Source organism: Ochotona princeps, chromosome 10 (genome assembly GCF_030435755.1).
Source record: "Ochotona princeps isolate mOchPri1 chromosome 10, mOchPri1.hap1, whole genome shotgun sequence".
Lineage (NCBI taxonomy): Eukaryota > Metazoa > Chordata > Mammalia > Lagomorpha > Ochotonidae > Ochotona > Ochotona princeps.
The window spans coordinates 25,832,272-25,851,208 of NC_080841.1; the positions used below are offsets into that span (position 1 = coordinate 25,832,272).

The 18,937-nt window shown below is 38.6% G+C and overlaps 2 protein-coding genes across 6 annotated transcripts in view; one reads left to right on the plus strand and one right to left on the minus strand.

The window, feature by feature from the left end:
- GPATCH2 (G-patch domain containing 2) overlaps positions 1–4,465 on the minus strand; it is a 174,457-nt gene extending 169,992 nt beyond the window's left edge. For 3 of the 4 annotated variants that reach the window (XR_009246174.1, XR_009246175.1, XM_058669190.1), the window contains exon 1: positions 4,212–4,465. Coding sequence is in view for 2 of the 4 variants with exons in the window: in XM_058669190.1 (XP_058525173.1) it covers positions 4,212–4,267 (56 nt within the window). In the remaining 2 variants the exon portion in view is untranslated. The remainder of the gene's footprint in view (positions 1–4,211) is intronic. The other variant, XM_012931124.3, reaches the window with a different exon arrangement.
- A 151-nt stretch (positions 4,466–4,616) lies between these two features.
- SPATA17 (spermatogenesis associated 17) overlaps positions 4,617–18,937 on the plus strand; it is a 149,363-nt gene continuing 135,042 nt past the window's right edge. The window contains exon 1 of one of the 2 annotated variants that reach the window (XM_058669739.1): positions 4,617–4,755. In XM_058669739.1, the coding sequence (XP_058525722.1) occupies positions 4,688–4,755 (68 nt within the window). In that variant the 5' untranslated portion in view covers positions 4,617–4,687. The remainder of the gene's footprint in view (positions 4,756–18,937) is intronic. The other variant, XM_058669740.1, reaches the window with a different exon arrangement.

Sequence of the window (18,937 nt, forward strand, 5' to 3'; positions counted from 1 at the left end):
TGACCCCAGGAAACGCTTTAAGTTTTCCGCCATTCAGGGGAATTCAGAAATTCTATGTTTAATAATTGTCAAAATAAATATCATGGGAAACCGAGCAATCCATAAAGGGTCTATATTATTTTTTCCCTTTCATTTCTCTGGGGAAGAGCAAAGTGCCATTTGAGGAAAGGAAGCACAATTCCAATGTCAGAGGCATTTAGAAAAAGTATTGACCTATTCATTTAAATCATCAATTAGATTCTTGTTTTGAAGGAGCTAATATGGAATAGAGTGGGAAGTAAACTATCTTTTTTTTCTGAAATATGTTAATAGTTACTGTTAACTTCACATTAACACCGGGCAATACAGAATTCTCTAAAGAGGGCGTGTGGCATGATGGCAGAGGGCCTAACCCCCTCTCCCCCCACTGCATGCACCAGGAACCCTATGGGCACCCGTTCGTATTCTGGCTGTTCCACTTCCCATCCAGTTCCCTGCTTGCGGCCTGGGAAAGCAGTCAAGGATGGCCCAAAGCCTTGGGAACCTGAACCCACATGGGACACCCTGAAGAAGCTCCAGGCGGCTGGAGCTTTAAAATTGGCTCGGCCTAGGCCATCGCTGCCACTTGGGGAGTGAAACACAGGACAGAGATCTTTCTCTCCTCTCTATAAATCTGTCTTTCCAGTAAAAATAAATAAATCTTACAATTAAAATTAAAAAAAGAAGAAAAATTCTCTAAAGAAAAAAAAAACACATGAAGAAAACTGCAGAGAAGCTAAGCTTTGGAATCAGTGGTATAAATCTGGAGGCCAAATTCTGTCTGTTACACAAGTTACTTATCTTCTTCTGCTACAGTTGTTCCTGTTTTCACAGAGAAGGGTTATGTCTTCCACCTAGAAGCAATTTTCCGATGCTGAGATTTGGGTACATAATGCTTCTTACACATTATTTTCTCTTCCTACAATTCATACATAAGAGAAACTAGTCACTCAACTACCTTTTAGCTTTTAAGAAAAAAAAAAATCACACTGGGAATCCGGAGGATTTCATAGTAAAAATGGAGGTGTTCCGTCTTCCCTAGGTGACACAGCATTCTGTTGACGAAAGCAGATTGTTACACACAATTTCAGGAAGTTCCACGGACTCCTCCTCAAAGTCACTATGAAGCTAAGAAAAAAGTCGGAGTTGAAAAAAAAAATTCGAAATATCTCGTTTATCCAGCTCTAATAGTTTACACATAGAATGAGAAATAAAGAGGTTAAAGGAAACCATCTTTGTCAGCAAATGGTTATAAGGCTTCCAGCAAACAGAAAAACTCATTTCCCAGCTCCAGTGACTTGAACTTAATGCGAGGTGCTGCTGGTTGCTGCTATTTTTTCTTCATAGGAATTCTTAAAAAACTCTTTCCCCAGGTGACTTGTTGAAAACAAAATCATGAGTGTTTTAAAGAAAACAAAAATCTACTTCAACTTCCCAAAGTAGTGATTAAATAAGGACGCCCATCCTTTTTCACTTCTTTGTTAGTACATTAGGTGGCTCAAGAGGAACCAAAACTTCTTTCCTAATTCTCTCCATTTGCTTTCAAAATTTAATTTATTGAATAAGAAAGTGAGTAAAATAAAATCAGAATTTTAAACTGACATTTAGAATCTAAAAGTTATCTATTTTGTCAATGTACACATACTCAAGTGATTTAGGCAAGTTTACTAAGTAGCAAATGAGTTTTATTTATTGCTAATATACAGTGATAAATATTTATTGATTATATACTTTGAATCCACAGAATGAGCACAGAGTTAACAACTGCATGTTAACTTCCAGTGCTGGGCATATTACTTGACATATAATGGATGCTTACAAACATTTTGAGTAAATCAATGAATGACCAAAAGAAAAAAAAATCACAAGAGAAATTTGATGACTAGAAACTTAAGATAATCCAGATTTTAATTTTCCTGACATGTTACTAATTCAGACAACTTAAGTTTTCAGTTAAGTAAATGTGTAGTTTATGGCAAATTATCAAAGATAATCGAAAGGTTTCCAATTTGACATAAATAAGGCTGCAAGTAACTACAACAAAAGTAATGGTGGAACAAGAAACCTGAGTCAACAGACCTGACAATATAAAACTAAGTTCAAGGCCACAAAGCACAAATATCAGCTACTTAGCACCTATACATTTTATACCGTGCAGTTTGCCAAATGTAGGGAAAATCAAAACATGAAATAGGAATGAAACTATAGGAATGAAGGTCCAGACACAGTTTACTCTGATGGTATTTCCTAAGAAAAGCAAAGTCATAACACAATTAGATAAAAACAGTTTAATAAATCGCCTACATTTCCAAAATTGAAAACCGAATCTACACCTTACAGAAAAAAACTTTAAAAAGTCAAACTAGAAGTGATGTAGGCTGAGGATCCCAGGATGGTTAGGAAATGGAGCCATGCACAGTGACACTCTTGAGTCGACACAGGCAGTACAGCAGGATGTTTAACATACGTTTCAGAGACAGGAGAATGCTGCTAATATGAGGGTAAGGCAAGCACTTAAACTTACCTTCCCTCTGTGTTAGCTTAGCCAAAATGCAAAGAATAATATATTCACTTTAAAAAGAAAGATATGATGATAAGATCTGGCACCAAACAAGTATCCAATAGTAACAACCTAGGAGCCCTAGGGTTTCATTACTAGGTGTTCATTCAATGACTACGAAGAAATTTCCATTAAGAAACTGAGTGGACAGATGTGCAGATAAATATTCATTTGCCAAATGAGGTATTATTTTATGCATTTCATTCAAAAGCACTAAGTGTAGGCACAACAGTATATAGCAAAGAGCCATAATACAAAACAATCGCTATGACAACAGGTGAAAACTTTAGATTCTGCAAACGAAAACAGAAATTTGTCTATAAAAAGGTAACTCATCATGATTCCAGTAGAAAGTAGAAATTTTAAAAGCCATACTTTTGAATTGGCCATTTATCCTCCAAGTCCGTATCACCACAGAAGTAACAGAACCATCTACTCACCACTTCTTGTTGAAAGAGTAAGAAAACCATTCCTGAAAGGAACTCTGGGATTTCGGAAATGCCATTTACACTTTTGTGTGTGTGGAATTTATACATTAACAAGTGCCAAAAACAGTAAGAGGAAGTACTTGAGAACTTTGAGATTTATTTTACACTAGCTACATTTTTTTCAAATGACACATTAAAAGTGCTCTTTATAGTTTTTCATTGGAAATTTGAGATTTAGAAGTAGTAGAACTAAACCCACCTTCTTTATAGAAGGCATAACAAATTGGTCTGATATATTTCAATATTCTGAATAAAACACTCCCTTTAAGTAGCTGACACAAACAAACTTCTCTGATGTCACAGACTGCTGGACTGGATAAGTATTTTTAAACCACGTTTCTTGGTTGGTCAACAGTTGACGTTAGAAAATTTTCCGTGGCAGAATTTGCTTGCTTTACTGTTTGGCATGTGTATACTTCGGAGAAAAATATAAGTTTCCACTGCAAATCCAAAGGGGGAAAAAATGTCTTGTAGGTAGAACAAAAACATGTAGGGGAACTCCGACCAAGCTGAACAGGGTTTTGCCCGCGATCTTCTGGAACCCAAAGGCTACACTGAGGATGCAGTGCATTGACATCTGAAAGCACACCTCCTTTTCAAAATCATCACTGGGGATGTGACACCATAGACAGACAGATTCCAATCCAAGCCTGGCCCTTGCACGCTCTTAGAGTATACCCTTACACAACTCATTTAGACGGAGGACCGTTCCAGATGATGGAAACAGGTGCGCTACTCCAGCTCCCAAAAAGACGGAGAGGAGGGAGTCACGCCTCTTCTATTACTAAACTTCAACAACTCTGCGTTTCTGGAATTTGGTGCTCCTAGATACTTAGTACCATCTGATATATGTTACAAGAGGGTTGGGAAATAAAGCTTGGATTGAGATAAATGGTCCTTGCCCTTCAGTCAACAACCTAGGAGGAGATAAACTGCCCCTGCAGTACACAATGTTTGATTGCTCCGTTATCCTAAAGCACCCAGCCAGGGTGGGTCGTATTTCCTCACAGGACTTAACGTCTCCCGAGTTCGCCTTCTGACGACTCAGGGCCTGGCCTCTTCCTTCAGAGCATCCATTCCAACTCCCTCCCGGCGCCCATGCCCTGTCCAGCGGCCTCCGGCCAGCACTCACACCCATCCCTCACCAGCTGTTCCCGGCGGCTGGAGCTCCGATCGCTTGGCGCCCGGTGGCCCCGAACATTAACGACACCCAGGAGCCCGGCCTCGAGGCTCAGTCCCGAGAAGAGACTCCAATCGCTACGGCACCAGGGACTTGCACAGAGCACTTCAGCATTTTGAGAAGAGCTTCCGGAAGCCGACTGCCAGCGGAAACCGGATGTCGGAAGCAACCATTAGTTCCTCTCTCCTCACCGCTTTCCTCTCCGATAGCCGCCTCTTTGTAGTCCGGAAAGGAGAGAGGCGAGTTAGGGATACTTTCTTCCATCACAAAACTTCTTTTTTGTCTCTGGAGTTCTCTTAAAACCGGCACAGTGTGGAAAGAAAAATAAGAAAAGAAGAGTAAAGGAAAAGTCGTCCCCCCCGCCCAGGATTGGCTTTCGGGTCGCCCAGTTGCCATGGAGACCGGTAGTAACACCAGTTGTAAACCCGAGGCTGAGGTACTATGGCCACGTTAGCTCGTCTGCAAGCTCGCTCGTCGTTTCTAAGAAATCAGTACTATTTTAGGAATTGGTAAGTCATAAAGAGAGGCATTACACACGGGGCTGGAATAGCTTTAGTCACTTAAACTCCTCAGCTGGAGCTTCCTGTTAACGAATTGGCCAGAAATACCGCACTTGGTTCTCTCAGGACCTAAGCAGAAGTTTACAGGCAGTTTCACCACACATTTGGATTTAGACGAAATGGGCCTTGGGTACGCCGTGTGAGAAGATTTAAGAGAAGCTTAACATGTGTCTAACATTTGTATAATTTATTTTGTACATCCTTCCCGCTTGGTGAGAAACTGTGTTTTGCCTGGGTAAGAGTTAAGGTTTCTCTGGGTTTGCAATCTCCTTAGCTGCCTGAGTTCTAGGTATCCCCCAGACATATTAAGACTTGAGCCTCAGTTATTTCACAAACGTCCCTGAACTCAATTGTTCCATGACACAGTTGTCTTCTTAAAGTGTTAAGTTCCACACCATTCTGACCAGATAGAGTGACCCTTTAATTGCTACATGGGGCCATGAAAGACACTAATTAGCAGCCTTCTTCATTTCCTTACACAAACTTCTGGAACCTGGAAGAGCTTTTGTTTAACAATGACTCTCTGTAAGCATTGCCTCTAGAACTTTTCAACTTGAGTTTAAAAAAAAAAAAAGTGAATTCTGCTGTGATGGAATATAATAACCTGACAGGCAATGGAAGATAAGTAAGACAAGATTAGGCTAAGCTATTCGTAGTCTAACATTTCTGTCAGTGACAACGTTATTTCCCCATGGACCTTCCTCTCCTCAAGTTCACAGTTCACTCTTCTCCTGTGAGATATCAGTCTCCCCTCTGAAACTAATGAAAAAAAAAATATTTTTGTCGTTCCCCATTATTTTAGTTTCATAGGCCTATCACACTTCCTAAAACAAAATGACTGCACGATAACCATTTGTTAAATAGGTTGTGAATCTTTCAAAATATTGGCTTGTGTTAAACCTATTGAAAATCACTAACAGGGGAAATCGTGCATTTATTTGGCATTCACTGAAAATACGTGGTAGGCCCTGTGTGTACGTGCTCCATACATGCATAAATGTAATAAGTTATCTCCTAGACAAGTTCGCAGCCTCCTATGCTGCATCACCATTGAAACTTTAATTGTGGGGGTAAGCACTTGGAACAGTGGCCAGGATACCTCTTGGAAAGGTTGCAGCCGATGTCAAGATGCCAGCGTCGGGTCCTGACTCTTTGGTTTGGTGTTTGCTTTCTGCCAACCAAGTGGGAGATATGGATTGAGTTCAAGGTTTCTGGCTCCAGTGTGACCCAGCTCCAGCTGTGCCCATTTTGGGGGCAGCAATAATCAGCCTTTCTTATTGTGTGCCCCTGCCTGTGAAATAAATGAGAAAACAACATCTTAAATAACCGTAGAAGGCAGGTAGAGGTGCAGAAGGTTCATTAATAAATACTGTTTTAATTGGGTAGGAGAACGTTGTTCTGATGATAACAAACATATATCCCACCCCCTTCCTTGGTACCTGAGTTGCCCCACCCTAATCAGAGTCCCAGATGGGTATGCATTACTCTCAGCTATATAAACACTATTGAAAAGAAAGTTAAAAATAAAGTGGTGTGATTCATTAAGTGATAGTGAGGACCAAGATTCAAAAGTCCATAATTCTTGAATGTACTCTTCTAAACCCTTATTTCTCCTTGTTTTATTATCTTCCTTCTAGCTTGGCAAGAAAGTAGTATTAAAAGTATTGCTGCCTAAACTCAGGCACCAGTCTGATGCTGAGGTTAAAAAGATAACTTTGTTGAGCAAATAAATTGCTGAGTGGTTAGTTTCTCATTTGAGTCTTCCATGATCTGAAAGTCTATGTGGAATAGGAAAATCCCTGTAGCTATCCAAGAGGAAGGATCTGGAACAACATGAAACAAACATCAAATATATAAGGAGATTGTTCAGGAAAGAGTGAAGGGAACATGGAACAGAGTCTGTTAGTTGACTAACCCGAATCCTTTGGGAAGTTTTTGCCTCAACCATATTTGGGTGTACATGTATGTCTTGACCTACCCATTCAAGAGGTTGAAATTTGCATCTAAGATGTAACTGTGAGAAGTAATACAGTGGACAGTTGTTATCTGACAGGATATTAACGTTTTAATTACTGATCTTTAAAACCTTCACTACTGATTCTTAGGTTCATTTCTGAGATTTTGTGACTTCTTAACCATTTGTATTCTCCTGTTTGTGGACAGAAGTTTGTTATATATTGTTTAATCACATTGCTTGTCTCCCCATGTCCAAATTTAATTTTGTTCTCATTAATTTGTCAAGATCTGAATGAATGGCCCCTTCTACATTTCTATAGTGATGCTTTTTGTTGCCTTATTTGGTGTATACATGTGTGCCTTCAATACTGGTGTGTTTTCCATGTGCTAGTTTTTGCTGTTAAACTAGTTTTCACTATTGAATTTTACTTCTCATCACTACTGACCTGTCTTTGAGGAGTTTATAATAGAATTCTGTATCACTCTATCTACAAGAAGTGAATTTGGTGGATTTAATATTTACTCTTTAGAAATCAAGGAAATAATTTAAAATCAGAGTCGAGAGGAATGACACAGACCTCAAGTTATGCTCTCACTATCCAGGTGCCTATACCAGTCTGAGGTAGTTCAGGCCAAAGCCGTGAGCCGAGAATGCAGACTGGGCTTCCCAGTTGGTTGGCATTGAACCAATTATCGAACTATCACGTGCAGCCACCTAGGTTATGTACTGGCAAACAACAGGAACTGGGAACAGAACCGGGATAGGAACCTGGGATAAGCATTCCAAATGGTGTCTTTAGCACAATGCCAAATGTCCACCCCAGATGTGTGTGATTTTGCGGGCAAGGGGTGGGGAGGGTAAATAAAAACTAAAGATTTTGATAGTTTAAACTAATTTAAGCAAACTCTTGTGATTGCTAGAGAAGCATTTCACATGTTACCACTGTTTAAACTACTTCTTAATTCATGTTGTGTTTCAATAATGATTTCTTAATGATGTTTTATTTTCAACTTTAAAACAAAATCATTTTTGACATTTCTCATGAGAGCTTAATATATTCTAAGGGTCTCAATAATTAATTATTAATTGCACATCCACTACAGTCCTTAATATGGTTTAACTGCAGTATTTTCTTTGTTAATTTTTGTCATTATAGTCTGCTGATGAACATGTGGAGATAAACTCTTCAAATATTATTGTGCTGGACTCTATATCTTAATCTACTGGTGCTTTCTCCATGGAATTCAGTGCTCCATTGCTGAGATATTATATATTTACATTTTTTATTTTATTTCCAATTGTTAATTGGCTAACTGACTCTTCGTAGGATGGTCTTCCATTTTCATTACTAACATTTAACGTAAAGTCTGTTTTATTTGGTGTAACTCTCACTCTATTAGATATATACTGTTACTTCCTTTGGGTTTCTTTTTGTGTAATGTATCTTTTCTCAGTTTCCATCCCTTACTGTCAGTCTATGTTCAAGGATATATAAAACTTCATGGAAAAAAATGAAAAAATTTACTTAGTTTTGTAGAAAGAATGAAATCCATGCATGTAATGGGTCTCCAAATGTTCATTAAGGGTGCATATTATGAAAAATTACATGGATTTAATTTTTGGATACCAAAATATTGTAAGTAAACTTGTAATACTTAATGTCACTGACCTTATTTTGTTTGTTTTTATGTCCTTTGTTCATTTCTTCCTCTCTTGATATGCATCTATGTTGTTTGATAAATTTTTGCATAATATGCATTCCTCATGAACTTTTTCAGAACACTATATTAGTCAAACAATGGATGAATAGAAGACATTTGTCTTGGCCACAAAAACTTTGTTTTGAAAACCTACAATTAAACATATTCTGTAAGTGGTTATGAATATGTGACAGCTACAAATCTTGCACCCCACCATGAAAAACTAGGAGACTGATCAAAATATCTAAAATACTGTTTTTACACATTAGTAAAACAGGCAGTTCTGGATTTTCTGAGAGAAAATAGGTGCACTAGAAAATTATACTGTCTTTTAGCCTGCAACCAATTTTTGAGCAAATCCATATGGTCAACAATGTAACATTGTGTCTGGTGTCTATTCCTAAGTTAGGGTTAGTACAGAAACGTAACTGTGTCTCATAACTACAGAAAGAATATTGTCAGTAGACTCGCACAAAATAATCAAATTAGCAAACATTTCGAAATGTGCATTCAAAGAGTTGCCTGGGAACATAAAAGAAAAATGTGGATATAATAAGTCGTTCAGTGGTTGCAACTAAATTGTTGATTCCCACCTCTTTCCCCTCTTTTTCATTAGTAAATATTTTCAATAAGTGGTACTTTAAAACAGTGCATGTAGTCTTAGGCTAATCAAACCTGAAGTTAATTTATCAGTATGGCCTCAAAGTTTCCTATCTTTTTCGGGGAGTTAAACCTATTACCCTTAAATATTGTCATGCTGGCTTTGTCCCAAATCAGGTTAGTGAAAGCCTCTTCAGGCTTCCTTCTGAGTCCCGATGTTTGTAACATTTTTTTTTTTTTTTTGTCATACAGAAAATAAATGGTCCAGGCTTATCTTGTTCTTTCCCTGTCCTAGCGCTGAGACCATCCATGTCTCTAAGGAGCACTTGTTCCTTTGAGGATGCACATTTTTTTTTGGATGATGATTTTCTCAGACCCTTTCAGGGTACAGAGCTTGAGAAAACGTGTGTATATACATATATGCAATTTGCTTCTATGCTTATTTCTATATGTGTTGATGTGTGGTTAAAATCCATGAATCTAGTCTCTCTCCCTTTCATTTTCAAGAAATCTGGACCTCATTACACCTTTTCCATAGTTTCCTCCATTTTTAGGCAAACCTTGATCACTACAACTGCCCTTTGTCTTACGTGGATACCACTCTCACCCAGTGTGGGTTTAACCTCCCCAAGCTGACCCGTTGTACTTCCCCCGACCTCAATGGACCCATTGTCACTCACAAGCTCTGACTCCCTGTGCTAAGTTCTCTCCCACACAGACTCTTCCTTTAGATTTCTCACCTGAGAGCGAGTCCTTCTTTCGTGGAGCTCTCTCTACTGAAGTCTGTCTGGGACCCTGCATTTGTATACTTAGTTACCCTCAGGATCTGAGAGCCCCGGCTGAGCCAGTTTGTTTATTTTTTTTTAAGATTTATTTATTTTTATTGGAAATGCTGATATACATAGAGGACGAGAGACTGAGAGGAAGATCTTTCGTCCGATGGTTCACTCCCCAGGCGGCCACAATGGCTGGAGCTGAGCCAATACGAAGCCAGGAGCCAGGAGCTCTTGTAGGTCTCCCACATGGGTGCAGGGTCCCAAGGCTTTGGGCCATCCTCGACTGCTTTCCCAGGCCACAAGCAGGGAGCTGGATGGGAAATGGAGCTGCCGGGATTAGAACCAGCACCCATATGGGATCCCAGTGCGTGCAAGGCGAGGACCTTAACCACTAGACAATCCTGCTGGCCCGGATGAGCCAGTTTGACTCCTTCCTCACGCACTTCCTCTAACCCAGAGCCTTTGCTTTCCTTACCCATTCCGAGTGCCACTAGAACTTCCTTGTTTAGAATGTGGTTGAAGATTAATAAATATAAAATGTTTTTAGATTATACTAACAGTATAAATCTGTGTAACAAACTTATAACTCACTAATCATTCAGCTGTAATATAATAATAATGAGGACCATTAACCAAAATATATGATGTGTCTTCTTGAATTCATGGAAATGCATGCTGCATGGATTTCAATAATTTTTTGCACCAAAAAGCCACCTTTTAATTCTGTATTCCTTTTGATTCTGTTTCTCAAATAGTCCCATTACTATCAATAATCGGAGCACCACAGATTATATATAGTTTCTGCTTTTAAGGAGCTTGAATTCATTAAGACCTAAAAGTCAAATTATATGCAAATCATTAATAATTTTACACATTGACATATCTTATAGCACAGGGCAGCTAATATAGGAGTTTTATTCCAGTTGTCTAAAATTATTAGAAATTGTATTTTAGTTTAAGGGATGATTGGGTTTTTCATCTGATGTCCATTCTAGCTAAGCTTCATAGGTCAGACTAGGCATAGTCTGTTAATATGTACATTTTTTTTGTATTTAAAATTTTTTATTGTTGAAAAAAAATGTAACCATACATCTTTTTTTTATTTTCTATTCACTATCAGTTAATTTCTGGCCATTAGCTATATATATGAACACAGTGTCATTTAGGGTGATAGTGGTTATTTCTAGTTGGTTGGAAAGTGAGCTGAGACTTACAGCTTGTCTCTGATGTTTTATTACTTCCTGGTAATACTTCTGGTGCTCCATCATTAGTAATCTAGCATGTATTGTAACACTGATCATAGTAAATTTTTTTTGAATTCATGTAGATGTCCTATTTTTTCAACGTAATAGGATTTTCATTATAATTTGAAAGTCATTAATATGCCATTAAAATAAAGAGTAACCCACATTTTTTACTTTAAACATAAAATGTCTAGGCATCTGTGTCATATTGGGCTGGTATTCCGACCCCACTGGTAACTCAGGTTATCTCTCAATTTCATTTTTTTTTATTATTATTTAACTTCAGTAATTACATTGTATTATGTGACACAGTTACATAGATACTTGGGTTCTCCCCACCCCTTTCCAAACCCTCCCACCATGGTGGATTCCTCCACCTTGTTGCATAACCACAGCTCAAGTTCAGTTGAGATTTCCCCATTGCAAGCGTATACCAAACATAGAGTCCAGCATCTTATTGTCCCGTCAAGTTCAACGGCTTCTTAGGTATACCCTCTCTGGTCTGATGACAGAGCCAGCAGAGTATCATCCCAGTCAATTGAAAGCTCCAACATACCATCAGCAAAAATTTACATCATTATGGAATTAATTGACATAGTAATGAGTAACCAATATGTTACTCAATTTCATTTTTAAGCATTTCTAAAAAGGATAACAAAAAATATGTATAAACAATCAAACTTCAGCATAAAAGTGAAAGCTTAGCACTAATCACAAGTTAATTTTTAGTGTTTTCTTCATTTAATTGCTATATTTAGTTCTTATGAATGGAATATGTACTTATATACGTTATTACTAGCACTCAAGAAATTTAATCTTATACATGGGTGGTATTACTAGGAGTGATTTAAAAACATAAGCCTAAAGTACTGAATTTCATTGCTTCTGAATTTTTTGATGCGCAAGTATAAAAGCTCAAGTCAACCTTTAGGTAGACTTTACATTAGTTAAGAAGAAAGCATGCATTGTATCTATGTACTTTATTCGTGTTTTCTGTTTCCCATGCAAAGACAGCCAGTTGTTGATTGGGAAGGAAAAATAAATGTTTTAAATAGACTATATTAAAATGTGAAAACAAAGCTGGTGTAGTCATTTTAAATGTTAGTAGTTCAATGTGTTAAATAATGAAAAAAGATGCCTTTGCTCCATTATCATGATTTTTATTTCACATTCATCTTATTTTTTTAAGATGTTATTTGTTTATTTATTGGAAAGGCAAATATACATAGAGAAGGAGAGACCGAGAGGAAGGTCTTCCGTCCTATGGTTCAGCCCCCAAGAGGCCACAACAGCTGGAGCCAGGTTAATCCAAAGCCAGAAACTCGGAGCCTCTTCCGGGTCTCCCACATGCATGCAGGGTCCCAAGGCTTTGGGCCGTCCTCGACTTCTTTCCCAGGCCACAGGCGGGGAGCTGGGAAAGCTGGTATTAGAACCTGTACCCACAGGCTGGGAAGCAGGGCCGCTGGGATTAGAACCTGTACCCATATGTGGGATCCAGGTGCGTTGAAGGTGAGGATTTTAGCCACTAGGCTGCCACGCCAGGCCCACATTATTCTTATTGAGCAAAATGTATTTCTTATTCTCTCCAAATTCTTATCTTCCTTAGCTGCCTGCTCTACTGGACATTATATCTTTTCCATGTTTATCATAAATGACATGTTGTATGTTGTGCTACCACATTTTGTTACTAACTATGATAAGATTTTAAAAGAAAAAAAATTCTGCTTCAGTGTCTTGAACAAAGGACCTTGTTTTCCATGACTACTTCACAACATTTGACATTTCTTACGCATGATCTCCTGCTTCTGACGCCTTTCCCATTAACTCCTGTGACAAGGAACCATACTTGTTTCTTACAATTGGACCTGGTTTCCTTGCTCCCCTGTGTAACGTCTTTTCAAGTCAGAGATGAATAACCTTTGTGCATATGTGGGTCAGTTACCACAGTGATGGTATTGAATGAGTCCCTATTCTCTAATGTTAATATTAGCCTTCTGCCTTGGCTTCCGTTATTATTTAGCAGATCTTTATTGCTTCTTTCTTTTGTCCTTCTTTGCTTAAACATTAGTTCAGCAAACCCAGTGTATCAGATACTTAATATGTGTGGGAACACAGAATAAACAAATGTGCACACAGCACTCAAGAATGTACATGTTATTGTCAAATAGTATGTAGGATAAAGTTCCAATCCCTATGGAGATATATCTGCTGAAAGTTACAGTAAAAAAAACATTCAAATAGTGTAACTTTGACATAATCTGAAAATAAGAGAGAACATGGGATTTTCAGAGAACAGTATGAGCAGAGTAGCGCTGTTACAGGATGGAAGTAGTGTAGCAGGCAGATATGGTTCAGGCTCGGTATGGGTGGACTTTCACGCTCCAAACGCTTTAGACTGCATTCAGAAATCCTGAGATGCTTTGCAGAAGAGTTTCCTGAAGATTTTTTTAAGGGAATCTTTGACTAAATCTCTGTTTTCGTAGATGTAGGGAAGGGAACACCTAGCCTTTGACTGGCTCTGTCAAAGCAGCCACCAGTGGGACTTGAAGTTTGATAAATCTATAGCAAACCAAACTTTATTTAGATTTTTTCTTTTTTATTTATGTAAGGAGGGCCAGTTTCATGTATTTCATATGTACTCCCTCCTCCTCCTCCTTCTTTTGCTTTTATTTTGCTTATTTGAAAGGCAAGTCTCTCTCTCTCACACACACACACACAGAGAGACAGAGAGAGAAAGAGAGAGAGAGAAAGAGAAAAGGGACAGAGAAAGCTTTCATCCACTGGTTCACTCCCCAGATGCCACTGGGCAGGGGCCCACAAGCCCGGGCCTCCCTCTGCTCCCTCTGCAGATGCTCTGGCAGGGTGCTGAATAGGAAGTGGAGCCGGTGGGACTTGAACCGGCTCCCTTGTTGGGTGCGGGTGTTGTACCTTGCTGCTTCCCTCTCAGTGCCACAGTGCCAGTCCCTTTTTCCTTTTAATTTATCAGTAGCATAATTCTCATCTCCCTTATAGTCACATACTTATTTCCCCAACAAATAAAGAATTCAAAAAGCAGGAAGTAGAAAGACGGTTTTTTCACAGGAATGTACACAGAAAGTTGTGGCACAATCGCTGCCTTCCATACTGGCATCCCTTGTGGGTAATAATTCAAGTCACTGGTGGACGACTTCCAGATCAGCTCCCTGCTACTGGCCTGGGAAAAGCAGTAGAAGGTATCTCAGGGGCTTGGGTCCCTGTACCCCTGTAAGAGATCTGGAGAAGAGACATGGTTCCTGGTTTTGGTCTAGCCATTCCAGGCTAGTTGTGGCCTTTTGGGAAGTGAGTAAGCCAGTCGATGGAAGATCTTTGTCTCTGTAACTCAGCTTTTCAAATACTTTTTTTAAGAAAAGAAAAATTAGTGGATTTTTAAAAGTTATAAAGAAGACCAAACTTCAAGATTTATTTTATTTTTATTGCAAAGTCTGATATACAGAGAACAGGAGAGACAGAGAGGAAGATCTTCCATCAATGATTCACTCCCCAAGCGGCAACAGCAGCCAGAGCTCAACCTACCCGAAACCAGGAGCCAGGAGCTCTTCCAGGTCTCCCACATGGGTGCAGGGCCCCAAGACTCTGGGCCATCCTCTATTGCTTTCCTAGTCCATAGGCAAGGAGCTGGATGGGAAGCAGGGCTGCAGGGATTAGAACTAGCTCCCATATGAGACCCTGACACGTGCAAGGTGAGGCTACTGCGCCGGGCGCAAAGCTTTAGATTCTTTAGAATCTTCCCAGATACTTCCTGACTCCCCTCTTCTTAAAGCTTTTACTAAAATCATCTCTTCTATCTGAAACCCCTCATGTTTATATGCTCATATGGAGTTTCATTTCTCATGTGCTTCATATTAAATATTAGTTTCTCAAGTTTTTAGTTTGTAAAATTAAGAACACATAGAATTTTCTAAACATGCCTTTGGTTTAAACAGCATACTAACTTACATATCTTTTATACATAATAATTATTTTTGTATTAATAAGATTTTACAAACTTTTCGGGGATTTTTGGCTATATTACACAGAAGTGGTCATCTTCATGTAATGCTGCAAGGATAATTGTGATCTTTTATTGAGTACGTATGACTTCCCAGATTCTGCCTTCCCAGTCTCTCAGCCAGAAGCTTTCTACCAACACATCCACCTGCAGTGTATTATGATTGGAATTTTAAAGAAGAAATTGGATTTTTGACTTAATAACTTGCCTAAGACTACTCAGCTAGTAGGTGGCACAGCTAGGATTTGAATCACTGTCATTCAGCACGGATAACATGATTTTCTGGGCATTTTAACTAGTGTAGTCTAGGGTTTATATTATGCTAAGTAGGTGAATTCTCTAGGCTTTAATTCCCAGAAAAGTCTTAATGCTTCGTTTTAACTTGAAATTGTAGTATTTGGAAAAATATTAGAACAGTTTATTTCATTTTTAAATTTATTGATTACAGAATTATTACATGGATATTTTGGCCATTATGAAATTTTACAACTTTGTAAAGAACATTTGTAGGTTTTATTTCCTAAGGAAAACCACTTTTAATAAATTCCTCTGGACAAAACCAGGCTTCCTCTGTGTATTCATTCATTCACATCTATATGCAGTTTAAATGGCTTTTTACAAATGTTGGGATGCATAATAGAAGCAGAAAGATTGTAACTTTTTCCCACATTATAATGTTTAATGTTTTGCTAATTCACATATACTGAATTACTAAAGTAAAACAGTGTTCTATTTTGAGACTCTTCCATAGTCTATCCGATGTTGTTTTCGATTTTTCCTATAAGCTTAACTGTAAAACTATGTTTTTTTCATTTTAAAAGGTTTCTAGGCATAAAATTACTGAGTCCTTCTCAAAAAGTTCAACATTTTTCATTCACTTTCTATAATTGAATTTTCTTTCATATTTTCTGTCAGTTCCTTGCAGTTTCTGCCCTTCGACTAGGTTGTTTGATTTTACAGTATCTTTTATTTCCCTCAGAATACAATGGCTATAGCAAAAAATCTTTGTCTTTACCTTCTATCAAATTCCCATGTTTAAAGACACAGTAGGTTTTAGAGTTTTGCTTTTTAACTGAATCTGGGGTTAACCCCCATTTTTAAAAACCATATTGTGGGCTATTTCATGTATACAGAATATAGTAATGTATATAAAAATAGGTGATATCAATTATCAATTTCTCTTAAAGTCAGTCTTCGATTTGTATTGGGCTTATTCAAGGCAATCAAACAAATCAACACCTTTCAAACTTTCTGTGTCCTTGTCACACCCCTTTGCACCACCACCTGCCTGTGTCCTCAGCGTTGTGTTCTTAGATCCGCTTGTGATCTCACTGCATTGTATTTATCTCTATTGAACAGGTCTCATGTGTTGTAAGGTTTTAATTTACACACATTTATATTGTATTGGTGGAAGGGGAACAGCTTCCTACCAGCAATATTTATGACTTCTGTTTCCTACCAAACGCTTGGTATAGCCAGAGAAATTTTTTATAATGTAAATGTTGGTGTCATTTTACATTCTTAGTCTCTTACTGTTTTAGGGATATTGACGACTTTTCCTGTTCTGTTCTTTTTTTTTTTTTTCCCCTTAAACTTCCCTTTTCTTCTCCGCTTTGCATTTTTCCTCTCTTCGAATTTAGAAGCAGTGATGATTAAGAATCCAACCTCAACCCTATCGCTTCAGCAAGTATGTGTCCTTGGATATAACCCTGCACTCTCTTCACACCTTTATCTCAATTGTCATATGAGTATAGTAATTATATACTTCATGGTAGTTTTGAAAATATTATATAGGATTCCATTTTCCGCTAGGAAAAAAATTCTTTCATGTAAAACATGACAAGGTATTTTTCCTCTGCTTCTCCTAGTAGTAGTTCCTTTCATGCATGCCAGACTTCTCCCCATACTGGGTGAAGTAGCTTAGAGTGTGGAAAGCCGTTTGCTCATGAGCACTCCGTTGTGGTAAAATAAGGAGGGATTTTAGTACTGTAAGATCTGCTAAGGAAAGCTTGTGAGTAGTTCTCTATGAGTCAAATATTCCAAAGGCCATATTTTTCCCTTTTAGTTAAGACAAAGGTTAGTTAGGAGTTATATGTACAACCTTACAGGAGCCACCAAGAATATATTGTAGGAAAAGATATGTTTGGATTATAAAGTTTAGTGGAAGAGATCATCAGTAAGCAGATCTTAAGGGACCAGTGCAATGACTCAATTGAATAATCCTGCACCAGCAAGTTCCAACATTTCGTATAGGTGCTGGTTTGTTTGCTGGCTGCTCCACTTCTCATTCACCTCCCTGCTTGTGGCCTAGGAAAACAGTGGAGGATGGCCCAAAGCCTTGGGACCTACACTCACATGGTAGATGCAGAAGAAGCAGCTCTTGGCTGCTGGCTTCGGATTAGCTCAGCTCTAGCCTTTGTGACATTTGGGCAGTCAGCTAGTGCCTGGAAGATCTGTCTGTCTCTGCTTCGCTCTAGAAACTTTTCTTTCTAATAAAAATAAATAATTTTTTTCCAGATTTATTTTTATTGGAAAGGCACATTTACAGAGAGAGTGGGAGACAGATCTTCCCCAGGTTCATCCCCCAAGTGGCTGCAAAGGCCAGAGATGAGCTGATCTGTAGCCAGAGGCTTCTTCCCGGTCTCCCACATGGATGTAGGGTCCCAGGCTTTGGGCCATCCTCTATTGCTTTCCAAGGTCGCAGGTCATTAGCTGGAAGGAAGTAGAGCAGCTGGGACATGAACAGGTGCCCATGTGGGATCCTGGCAAATGCAAGGCAAGGACTTCAGCCATTAAGCTGTTGCACCAGGCACATGAATCTTTTTTCAAAAGAAATAGTAAACAAGCAAATAATAAAATAATTCTTAAAAAACACAAAGCTAGATGTTATAAGGAATTATGAGGAAACTAGGAAAGACTCGATTTTATTAAAGCTGGTCATGGAAGGCTGTCTGTAGGAAAAGGCTTGAAAACTATTCTCCCACATTTCCCACATGGAATACAGTAATATGAGTGAAGAATACAGTACTGAAATTCTCTGCATCGTAATGTTCTGTCTCTTATTCGTTCTCAGAAGATAACAGGCATTCTCGTTTGTAATTAAATTACGACTTCTATCATCTATGGACTTGTAGAAATTTTCTCCAGAATGTGTTTTATGACTAGGTCACTGTTTGATGCCAGTATGTACCTTGCTGTCTATGCTGTTACGGGTTCATCTCAGCCAGGCCTTCTAGATAACTCTCATGCCTACTTATCTACCTGTAATCCTCTCAGTTATTTCTCTAGCCAGTTATTTGCCACTAACAGTTTAATTGTTGATCGTATTTTCTTTTCCTCACTCAAACCTATAGTTTCATTCAAGATTTCATTTGAAATATGTTCACCATCCTGTTTTTGTAAATATTGAAATGTATTTTGCCGGCACAGTGGCCTAGTGGCTAAAGTCCTCGTCTTGAATGCTCCAGGATCCCATATGGGCACCGGTTCTAATCCTGGCAGCCCCACTTCCCATCCAGCTCCCTGCCTGTGGCCTGGAAAAGCAGTCCAGGATGACCCAAAGCCTTGGGACCCTGCACTTGCGTGGGAGACCTGGAGGAAGTTCCTGGCTCCTGGCTGTGGATCGGCACAGCACCGGCTGATGCAGTCACTTGGGGAGTGAATCATTGGGCAGGAGATATTCCTCTCTGTCTCTCCTCTCTCTGTATATCTGACTTTGCAATAAAAAATTTAAAAAAAATAATAATAAATCTTTAAAATATATAAATGTGTTTTATAAATATTTTATATGTATGTATGTACATACACACAGTCTAACATAATGAAAA